We start from the raw sequence: 12,107 nt of genomic DNA, 5'->3' as shown, positions 1-12,107 counted from the left end.
GACAGTTTTTGTTTTAAGCCGCGTCAGGGACTCGCGGGCGTGCGTGGCGTGCACCGCCCCGCATGGGGCGGGAGCCGCGGCTGGCCTTGGCGCAGTCGTTAGCCGGTGGGCGGCTGCGGCGGGGCGCTCCCCAGCGGGGCCGGCTCCTTGTGCCCGGGGCGCCGGCGGCACCGCCAGGCCGCCGCTCTCCCGCCCCGGCCGGCGTTCGGCGCGTTGCGGATCGCGCTGCTGCCGCCGTGTTCCGCAGCGGCGAAGGGGAACCGTGGGGATCCCGGGGACCGCGTTGCAGCACCGCGGCCCCGGCCTGGGATACCCCCCCGCCCCTCAGGCCCCGCCGCTTGGGGGGACCACCACGCCCAGCGCGCGCTGCGCCGCGACCCGCGCTCCGCGGACCGCCATTGGCTGAGGCCGGGGGTGGGGCCTGCCACCTTGCTGGCAGCGCGGGCGGGGCCCGGAAGTGCTCTTGCGAGCACCGGAAGCTCTCCTGCCCCTAGCAACGGCGGTGGAGCGCTCGTAGCAACAAGGCGCGGCCATGCCGGTGTGGCTGCGGGAGTACAGCTGGCGGCAGACCGGCTCCGCTGTCTATCTCTCGCTACCGTTGCGCGGCGTTCGGGTCACTCCCGCCAACATCTTCTGCACTGACCAGTACTTGAAGGTGAGGCGGCCGCGCACCGCGCCGTCGCTCGGCGCACGGGCCTCTGTCGTGCGGTATCGCCGCCCTGTGATGTACTGTGCCCGTGGCTTGGCGTTACTTTATAGCTCTGTTAAAAAGCGCACGCATAATACACCATGGCAGCGCTGTCAAGCTTCTGATCTTTTATAATATTTAATCTATAACCTCCCTTTGTATGCTGCAGGCTGTTAAATACCTATCCCACTACCCTCCACTAATCCCCACTTCCCCACTGTTACCACTGTTTGTTTTTCTCTGCACTAATGCTCTTGCTACTCAATAGGTACTAGCTGCCTTTTCTCTCATAAATGGCCTGAATTATACACATCTGCTTGTGTTATGAATAATAATTCTAAATTAGGCGTCCACGGCTTCTGTTGCAATGCTGAAGGACCAAATTTGTCAATCTCTTTTATTAGGTCTAATAAAAAAACATAACCTCCATACTGCATACTAAGCAAATGAGTTTTGTCAATAGCATGTGTTTCCCGAGGTTTACTGTATGCTTGTACTGAGTATTTTGAATATGTGAAATCTAATGAAAAATTATAAACATTCATACAATTTAATTATATTTTTATAGGTAAGCATCCCTCCCTTTTTATTTGAAGCCATTTTATATGGTCCTATTGATGACACAAATAGCACAGCAAAGATTGGAAATGGAATCATTTTCTTCACATTGTATAAGAAAGAAGTGGCCATGTGGGATTCCCTCACTCTAGCAAATGGTAAGTTCTCTACCGTGAAAAGTAGATTGCATGGAAGAAACCCAAACTGTGCCAAAACTTTACAAAGTATAACGTTTAATTATAACATTTTATATTTAATTATAAATTAAACCTTGTTGTTAAAAATAGAAAGTACATGAAAACAGTCAAAGAATGTCTGCTAGCTCTAGTGTGCACAAAACAATGTTTCTTGTAAAACTTACATTTTGTGTGTAAGTAAATCTTAGTTTTTCTTTTTTAGAGATGAACTTGATAGAGACTGTTTTGTGGTTGTCCTGGTTTCAGCCAGGATAGAGCTGGTTTTCTTCACAGAAGCTAGTCTGAGACTATGTTTTGGATTTGGGATGAGAAACTGTTGATAATGTGCTGATGTTTTGGGTTGTTGCTAAGTAGTCAAGGACAGTCCGGCTTCTTGTGCTGGCCTGCTAGCACGGAGGCTGGGGGTGCACGGGAAGCTGGGAGGGGACACAGCCGGGACAGCTGACCCAGACTGGCCAAAGAGATATTCCCTACCATACAATGTCATGCCCAGTACATAAACTGGAGTTGGCCGGTGGGTGGAAATCGCTGCCCGGGACAGGCTATCAATCGCTGGGTGGTGAGCAATTGCTGTATTGGGCATCACTTGTTCTTGTACATTCCTTTGTTGGTATTATTATTGTTGTTATCATTGTTGTTTCCTTCTCTCTTGCTGTCCTATTAAACTGTTTTTATCTCAACCGACAAGTTCTTTCCCAATTCTCTCCCCCGTCCCACTGGGGAGGGGGAGTGAGTGAGCGGCTGCGTGGTGCTTAGTTGCCGTCTGGGGCTAAACCACAACAGTGGTATTTGAACCATGTTAAGTTTTCCCAGGCAAAAGGAGTCCTGTTTTTATTAATTTTGTACATAACAGTAGAACTTCAGGTCTAAATTACTAAATTAACTTTTATTTGTTTTTTTAAGCTAACAAGGAGAAACTGCAGCATATAAGAGAGAACGCTGTTCTAAAAGCCCATGAAAAGGCAAAAGAGGAGACAGAAGCAAAAGAAGCTACAAAGCAGGAACACAAAAAATACTCTTTGGAGGCCACAATGAAGGTAAGCTTAGAAGAAACTCCTCAAGACATATACATGTAAACAATTACTAACTAATCTGGCAGCTGCTTGGTTAAATGTACCTTAAAAAATATGAAAAGGACTAATTTTTATTACAGTGGTGAAGAACCTTATTATTTCTTTGTACTTAAAACATATCTGTTACCAAGTATGAAAATGATAAAGAAAAAATACTTGGAAGTTGCCATTTTCCAGTAGTAACACTAATGAAAATTTTGACAAGGAGCTCAGATTTTTCAGTTGAAAGGAGACTACAGTAATGTGCCAAAACTGTAATCTTTTGTGGCCTTTGCATTAGTACAAATGTTTAGTCATTTGGCACTGTAAAAAATCCTGATGTAAAAATAAAATCTTATTTATCGACTGTTATATTTTATATCAGATTTGCTGTTCATTGCCTTTTGTGTGTGTGTATCTTCGTCATTCTGCTTTCTATGTGTATTTTAAGATATGTTCTTTTCTTCAAAATGTTTATGTATATAAAAAGTCTGGTCCTTTCATTTGTGTTTAAAAGGATTTTTAAAAAGATATGACTTTCAAAAGCTAATCAGAAATCTTTACTCTCAGAATCATTTTTCGGTATCTTTCATAACTCTGCTTGTATGACCACATTAATGATGACACTATGCTTGGGTTATGAAACTGCGAAAATAATGGTAACTTTTACTTAGTCATCTTACTATTATCAAGTGTTACATATCTCATAGATTTATCATTCAAACAGCTAGAAGAAGCAGAAAGAAAAAGAATTGAAGATATGAAAGAAAAGGAGCGGCAGAAGGTCACTAAGGAGTTGGAGTTATGGAAAAAACAGCAAAACGATGCTGAGAAACAAAAGAAGGTACAAAAAGAAGGGGAATTACATCAAGAAGTAGAGCAATTAGAGGAGAAGAAAGATGAAAAAATGAACAAAACTAGGATTCCTAATGGAGAAACTTCTAAGACCAGACTCAAACCTACTAAAGGTTGTATTATTGGAGTGTATTTTATAATTCTTTAAAGTGTGGGTATCGCTTTATTCCAAAATGTTTCTAAATAATCATTTATCTTTGTCTCCATCATACTGAACTAATTCTCTTAGATTGCAGTTATTTTAGTGTCTTTATTTTCAGGCAATTTATTGAACTAAGGCATGTGAGTTCTTAGCTCTGTTTTAAGTCTCTGGAAATACAAGGGAAGATTTTGTTCCAATCTTTAGAAGAGTAAAACAGAAAGCCTTTCTGACAGTGTAATGCAGACTTTCTATGGGTGGAATTCATGTTACACAAAGTTACCTAACTGCTCGTTTTCATAGAAACGGGCAATGTCCTTTCGTTCTCGCTATTCCATGTATTGGCCCCACGGAGAGCCAATTCAGGGAACTAAAACAACAGAAAATATTACAATTTTGTTTTGTTTCTTTGTTTTGGTAAGGTTCGTTTTAGCTCTTGCAGTAGCCACGTCAGAGAATCACATAAGTGACAGAGATGGTGGTGTAAAAGGAGCGTAAGTTCATTTGTGACAGATAATGTAGCCAGTAAATAGATGGCATGATACAGCAAGAATAATAATTTTTTTTAACCTTCCTTTCAAAAGAACAAGTCTAAACCTTTCTAAAGCTATTAAAGATTTAGTTTTAATGTGCAGAATTTCTAAACTAGGTGTACTTTGGACTTTGGTAGAAAACCAGAGAAGTCCCTTTTGCTTCATTTTTCATTTCCAGTACTCCAATTTTTTTTGTAGGTCATGGTTCCTGTAGTATGTTTTCAGAAAATTTAAAGGAAGAACAGTTACCAGCTCCTCGATCTGCTGCTACAATTAAAATCAACTTTACGTCACGAGTTTTTCCTACCGCTCTGCGAGAATCTCGCATCGCAGAAGAGGAGGAGGTAAGGATTGCTCTCTGTTTTAGTATGATGCTTCTACTGTCTTCCAAGGTGGTGAATTATTTACCTTGTATTCGGTAAGTTGACAAACAAAAACGTTACCTGTGCCAAGGAATGTTACCTGTGTAATATTCTTATCTTCCAAAGAATGCAGTCTCACTTAAATTAAGATTTAAAGAAACACTTTTATATAAAAATTATTTTCACCAAGCATGTGATTGTGCAGATTAATAAATATCATGTTCCTTTTTTTGGGAGGGGGAAAAAAAAAAGACATCAATATTAATTGAATTCCTTGAAGTACAAAATTTGAAATGTCTTTACTCTTATATTTAAGATTGTTTAAGTTCTGTGTTCTTAGAAGCTCTTTTGAGCTCTATTGAATGAACACAAAGAGTCATTTTGGAAGTTTCAAAACAAATAAGCAAACAAAAGTGTATTAGTGATGCAGTAACCTTATTTCTCCCATAGTAATAAAATATTTGGGGAAACCTGAAGGTTTTCATATCTAACATTATTAAATATTTCTCTCTGTCCAAAATATGTGGCAAATAGAATTCTTTGGATAAGAGTGAGTGAAGAGATGAAAGCAAAATCCTATTTTGGATTTGAAATTTCCTTCAGAAATAATACTTGCACGTTGTATATTCACAGTGGCTACGTAAACAAGCAGAAGCTCAAAGAACAATAAGTGCCGATTTGTCTGAGCTGGAAGATTTAAAAGAAGAGGAGAGGAATCCAGACTGGTTAAAGGACAAGGGAAAGTAAGTTAGATTCACTTGCATGAATGTAATACATTTGAAGATGTATGAAATATATTTGATATGTATTCATATATGAATATATGAATATATCTTCATATACATATATGAAGATGAATGAAATACAGTAGAAGATGTATTTAAAATGAAATATTAGTTAATACAGTGTGTGTCTACTGTTTAGTTTTGGTATTTTCTATTTATCCTAGACACAGGTGGTGAATGGTAGAGATTTTATTGACAGCCTGTGGGATTTGAATCTGATAAAGTCATGAGATGCCCTTGCTGAAGCTCATGATGAACAAAATAATTATGAACGCATAATGCATACTCTTTTATGAGGACAGTTAAGTCAGTGCAATATTATACCTAGGTGGTTTTCCTTTAACTTACATTTTTTATTGAGAGGTTAAACGCCTGTCTAAAACAGACTTTAAGAATTTGATTAAAATATTGGTATGTTTCTATAGCTGTGTTATAGAGAAAGGTTTGATTAGGTAATCATAATCAGATACATAGGTTTCAAAATTAGTCCTGTGTCTGCATAGATGTGTCCACCTCTTACTGTTCTTCATTGCTTTTAAGCAATGACTATTTTTTTAAGTTGCGTGTTTACATGTTGTATTGTAGCATCAAGATTGACTGAACTTCAGCTATGTTGTTCTCAGAAAAGGGTCTAAATGACAATTTCCAAGGAAAAGCTTCTAAAACTTCACATTTTTTAAAAGAAATTGTTAACAATAAGCAGGTATTTATTGTTGTGATTTATCACCTTGTTTAAAGTGCGTGTTTCATGTTTTGTTTTATACTTAGCAAAATGTTTGCAATGGGAAACTATCTTGGAGCTGTAAATGCATATAACCTCGCAGTGCGGCTAAACAATAAGCTTCCCTTACTGTACCTGAATCGTGCTGCTTGCCACCTGAAACTGAGAAATTTACATAAAGCTATTGAAGATTCCTCTAAGGTATAAATATATATGTTCTCAGACTGTCATCTTATACATGCTTGTCATTTATTACTGTGATGCTTTTTTGAAGCAGATCTGTAAATATTTATTAGTGTGATTCAAAATTTTTAAATTCAAAATTGATATAATGAAGCCATGGTGAAATATTAAAATTTGATAGTGATTGATTAATGAACCTTCAGAAGTTTAAAACAATCACTATCAAATTTTAATATTTCACCATGGCTTCATTATATCAATTTTGAATTTAAAAATTCAAATTCAACAAAACCCCCAAACTATGCTTCCACACATTTGGGCCGAATGGCCATATGTTGACTCAGTACATGTTTCTTTACAGGTAAAAAAAGACAACTTTAAACAGGGGAAAAAACTAAATATACACAGATACTTTTTGTATTATGTTGTGTTTTTTCATTTGGTGGAAAGGAAAAAAAAAAAAAAGATGGTGGTGAAGAGGAGGGTACCTTTAAAAACCCCCAACATACAGCCCTTCTTTAAAAATGCCTGGTGTCATCTCGATGTTTTAGCAGCCATTATTGGTGCAATGAGAGAGGAGAGATCTCAAATGGCACCTGAATAATTTGGAGAAAGTTGTCCCGGAATTATTACTTTTTGAACTAGTAAGTACTTGAGGATTGAAACTTGTGTTGTAGAGTAGTTACTAGAAAAAACATGTGCTTCTTTAGGGCTGCTTTTTTTTTTTTGCGGTATAATGGTATGTAATATCATGTATTAAAAATGTATTAAAATAGAATACATTATTTGACTGTAATAAACATTTAACACAGCATTTGTCAGTTTTTAGCCATGGTAATGAAACTGTGTTTAGCAAACTGTGGGGTGACAGATATAAATCTTAACGACTAGATTCACAAGTGCTATAGTTAAATTTGAATAGTTATTATGTTACTGTATAATAATAGTAATTACGTGAGAGAAGTGTGTGTAAATGCCAAAAAAACCCCAAAATTATGGAAAATGTGCCTCTAAATATTTTGGGTGTTTTCATTTGTAAAGGCACTAGAACTGCTGACACCACCCGTTCCCGATAACGTGAATGCTCGAGTAAAAGCGTATGTGAGACGTGGAACAGCATTTTGTCAACTGGAATTATATACTGAAGGTGAGACCTTGATTTTGTGAAAACACGCACGTGGATTTATAGTGATGTGCAAGTAATTCTGTTTAACTCAGTGACACTGCTCACACCTTTATTTTTTCAGGAGAGATGTTAAAGGAGGCCTGTACAGTTTGTGTCTCTCTTTGTTATGAACCTTTATACCACCTTCCGTGATTTTTATGTTAATTTACTGGCTAATTGCAATTTCACTTGAAAAATCTTTACAAGTTTTAAGGAAATTTATTTTACTCCTAATGTAAAGGAGTACAAATTAGTTTCTCGATAGAGGAAAAGTCTTTAGTGAGTTGTATATCCTCTGTTTGGTCTGTTGGTTAGTCAGTCTTTCTGTGCATAATGGCCAGCTATTGACCATAGCAGCTTGGTGGCCCTGAAAGTTATTAGTGAGGAAAGAATGGGAGGTCAGAGATGAGGTATTTGCATTGGGAAGCAATATGATATGAGACTAGGTTGCACTGGTTTTGCTGTCCATGAAGTAATGTTTTATTGGTTTTGAGATTACCAACTATAACATGAACTAAACTTCAAATAACCTGAAATATTTCTACAGTATTTGCTTGTGCAGTGCTTCGTAACATATCTTTGTAAAATGATGTATGAAACACATATTGATGAGCAAAATGTTTCATCAAGTATGTGTGATTTGTGTGAAAATATTTGAATTAACAGTGTTCCTACTGAGTTCTCTAAGAGTTTAGTTTTGTAAGGCAGATTTACAAGTGAAAGCCAGTAATAGAAAGTGAAGAATATTCAGTATGTCAATGTTGAAATACTAAGCTTTTCACATCGGTTACATTTTTCTACCTATTACCTTTTTTCTACCTGAATCCCTTTGTCATTACCTTCTCCATTTGCACTTGGAAACTTTATAAAAAAGAAAAAAGGTAAAATTTATGAGTTAAACGAGACTTTATTTCCTGTACTCATGGTTTGCCTTTTTTTCTGCAAGCTCCAGTATTGACACTTAATGTCTTTTTTTTTTTTTTTTTTCCTTCTTGTTTTCATCCACTTTCATTCTGTCACTCAATTTTTTCTCTCTTCTGCAGAACACTTCTAAACACTCCTCTCAGGCATCTGTGCATACATATGTGTGTGTGTATATATATATATGAATTAAGAGGCTCTGTTTCCATGTTTCAATACATGAAAATGTTTATGTAGTAGAGTGTTTCCACTAAAATGTTTTGTAAAATAATATAAACAAAATATAAACTTATTTACTGTCAAAAGTTAAACCTAATGTCATTCTGATTCCATCTTGCTCAACTGCTCCCTAGTCATATGCATAAAGTATTATCTTGAGTTTTGCTATTATTTCCAGTTAGTCACTAAAGAGGATGCTTTTTGCATTATTGATTGACATTCTTATTAATGTATCTATATTAGGCCTTCAGGATTATGAAGCAGCTCTCAAGATTGATCCCAAAAATAGAACTATAGAAAAAGATGCTGAGAAGATTCGACACCTAATTCAAGGAACAACACAAGATTCTAAACAAATGAAAAAGGAATTTTTTGAGAGGGATGCCTTTTGAGGGCATCAGAAAGAATCTTAGTTCTCTTCAATATGTTGTTAACTAGACCTTTTTCTGTTTCACTCAGAACTCCTACAGAATTGGTAAAAGATTGGAGATATGAATTACTATTTTTGGAAAGTATAGTATTATAACAAACATGATTAGCTATATTTTATACCATTTTGATACAAAGTTGTCATTTTTGCTTTCTGTGAAATATTGGTGGGCCAAATATTAAAAAATGCTTTTGGTACTTGATTTGAAGTTACTCATAACTAAATGAAATATTTGTCTGGAAATATCCACTGAATCTAGACAATGGGTTTTCAGACAACTTTGGTAGCTCCATACAGTGAACACCTGTTAACTTCTTATCTTTCTGTTCTCCACCAGAGCTGAAACAGTTACGTGTTACATGGTTATGGTTATATGCTTTCCTCTTTTCTTATTGTTCCTAGTGGCACATCTGAAACTCTAATTCAGGCATCCAATTCAGAAAACCTCCACCTGGAAGCATAGAGGTAGATTTTATGTCATGCCAAACGTTCTTTTTAAAATAAAGTAACGTACATGGAATATTTTCGGGCTATTTTGAAACATTTGTTTGGCCTGACCAAACAAGGTAATTGGAAAAATTATAAAACTGTAGTGTGGTATTGTAGTGTAATGGTAAATTAATCCTGTGATAAATTACCCTATCAATGAATATGACTGACTTCTTCCATCCTACTACCGTTAGTAATCTTATAGTGTAGCTGTAAAGCATATTCTAAATAAAAAACATTGTTATTTATATGAGAATATATATTTTTCTTGAGCTGGTATTTTGATTTGTATTCTGTTGACATTGACCAGTATCTCAGGAGTACTGATGTGATTGAAGATTCTCAAAAAAGGGACCATCCTAGTGAGGTTAAAAGTGTTGTAAAATGACATGAAGCATGACACTGTGCTTTGAAGTCCTGCACCTGTTATTTTGAATAGTGAAAGAATGTAATATAGGATTGTATTGCTTATATATGTATATGTTAGTATTTGTATTACTGTGACAACCAAAACACTGGACAGAACAGTGGTTCTGTTTTGTTAGGCATTCTATCCAAACTGTGACCATTTCAACTACACTCCTTTCAGTAGCAGTTTTAGCAGACTGAATTTTCCACATCACTCCGATTCCTGAATACCATTTATGATTGATTTCTGTGTCTAGAAGAAAATATTTATTAGGCAGATATTGTTACTCTCTGTACATTTTATACTCTTGGAACAGGGAGAAGGTAGCAGATGTTGCTTCCAGTTGCTTTACAGCCTTGAGAGAAGTGCTGAGGTGAGTCAGAAATGTCTGAGGTAGCTGCTGTTCCTTGTTTCCTACAGATACCTACTGCATTGCAGTGGAAGGGGGAGAGAACATTTATAGCAGTTGGAAGGAGGGCAATGCAGGAGCTTTAGTGCCTCAGTTGAGTGTAATGGTATACTTGCAAAAATATGGCTATCTTCTGAGTGGAAGTGGGGGCTAAGGAGGAGACACACTGTCAATGGGAAAAAGAAAATGCAAAGAAGCGGACACTGGTTGTAAGTTTCTGATTTGGTTCTAGAGCCTATTAGAACAATCTGTATAGGCTGTTTGTATTGTAGTGATTTGTTATAGCTACTCAAGGCTATTTTTCATGTAGACAGGCAGCTTTTTCTACTGCTGTGAAATAGAAACAGTGCCCTTTAAAGGTTAGGGAAATGTATGTACTTGGTGGCATGAATAATATCTGCCCGTTTCATCTGGTTATATTGGAAGCAAATGGATGTTAAACTTCTGACTTGAATACCTGAGCTGCTGATGTGTACAGCATATCAAAGTCATATGCATTATGGTGGCATTAGTGTCCCAAGATGTAGGAATGTAGAGACTGACTTCAAGTTTTAAAACCAGAAAACACTTTAATTAAATAAACCTTCAGGTCAGTGTCTCTTGCACTTAACTTTCTATAAAATTAGAATTCCACATTTATGATACCAGTTTCGAAAGTTTTATTTTTATGAGTTTAGATGTGATGGAGAGAAGTGTATCATCAAATGGGTTACATCCTTTTTTGATACATCTTATTCAGCCTGGTGCAAAATGAAAACAAATCAGATCAGGATGACTGAAGTAACAGACAGATTTGTTTTCCTAAAGCTAAGCATCTAGTCTATGACAAAAAGATGGAGACTGATTTTTACAGAGTATGCTGTAAATTGGGGTAGTCGTATACCCTACTTCTATCAATGGTAGTGTTTAAATAACTACCTTGAAATGATTGACAAGTGAGTAAGTGTTTTGAAAAGGTGTGATCCATTGGATGATAAGTAGAGAGTACCATCTGTGAGATAGGTGGTATAGCACCATATTCACTTGAAGATGTTTTAAACAGTAAAACCTGAGGCTTTGCCAAAGAACCATTGGTCATGAGTGTTTTAGAGTCCAGCATGCAGGAAAACACCGGACTGCCAGGATTTGCACAGTGAGGCAGATGAGATTGGTTTTGCTCAGTGTTCAGACTTGATAGCAGTTTCTCGGCAGAAGTCATCTTCTTTCCCTACTGAGGAGATGAATTTGAAGTCAGTCTTTCAAATAACAGGGTAAAGCATTTCAAATTTGTTTAATGTTTGTGGTCAGAGCAAATGTTGCTCAAGATGTGTATCGAAATACATGCACAGTAGAGAGAGGGGAACTTAACACTACTGATTTTTTACCTTATTTAGTAAACTGTGGACAGTGATAAATGGACCCATGTTGACTACGAAGTATAGTAAAAATTTGAATCTGTATCAATTTATGCATAAGTGATAATCTTGAGCATAGAAAATATTTTAATATGTGTGGCAGTAATAATTAGTATGGATAATAAAAATATGAATGGGCGTAAGAATATAGTAAGGCTTTGTGGATGGTATGTTTTGGTTTTGACTTTTCCTTTTCTAATATGTATGCTAAAATAGAGCCTGAAACAAACCTCCAAATGAATGTAGTACTGCAAACACGTTCACATGCATGCATGGTTTTTTTCCTCTGTAGGGAGCAAATTAACATATGACAGATACTTCTTAGTATATTAATAGAAAGTGCTCTAATGCTGTATTGACGAGAATGCTGTAAAACTGCACTGAATAAGGTACTTCCCTTAGTTTGTGGAGCAAGCCATTCAAAACCTGTTGTTCTTCAGAGATGCAATGAAATCTTTTTTTGTTTCTCAATCAGGTAAGAGATGAAGAAAACATGTAAGTTGCTAGCTTAGATAACAACAGTCATGTTAAGAAATTCTGATTTTGCTTTTTCTTTGTTTGTTAATGAGGCTTGTTGGTGTCTCCTGATTGTTTTTTA

General features: G+C 36.9%; 1 protein-coding gene across 1 annotated transcript; it reads left to right on the top strand.

Moving 5' to 3' along the window:
• Positions 1 to 532: 532 nt before the first annotated feature.
• On the top strand, positions 533 to 8,770 carry DNAAF4 (dynein axonemal assembly factor 4; the record flags this gene model as incomplete). Its single annotated transcript, XM_082005072.1, has 9 exons — positions 533 to 655; positions 1,257 to 1,404; positions 2,347 to 2,480; positions 3,223 to 3,463; positions 4,221 to 4,366; positions 5,018 to 5,127; positions 5,938 to 6,091; positions 7,115 to 7,220; positions 8,622 to 8,770. The coding sequence occupies 9 exons, from the start codon at positions 533 to 535 to the stop codon at positions 8,768 to 8,770; spliced, it is 1,311 nt and encodes a 436-aa protein (XP_081861198.1).
• Between the last annotated feature and the right edge of the window lie 3,337 nt (positions 8,771 to 12,107).

The sequence above is a fragment of the Phaethon aethereus genome (assembly GCF_964289735.1).
Source record: "Phaethon aethereus genome assembly, chromosome: 12".
In the NCBI taxonomy this organism is placed as follows: Eukaryota; Metazoa; Chordata; class Aves; order Phaethontiformes; family Phaethontidae; genus Phaethon; species Phaethon aethereus.
This window is presented reverse-complemented; position numbering and strand designations above follow the sequence as displayed.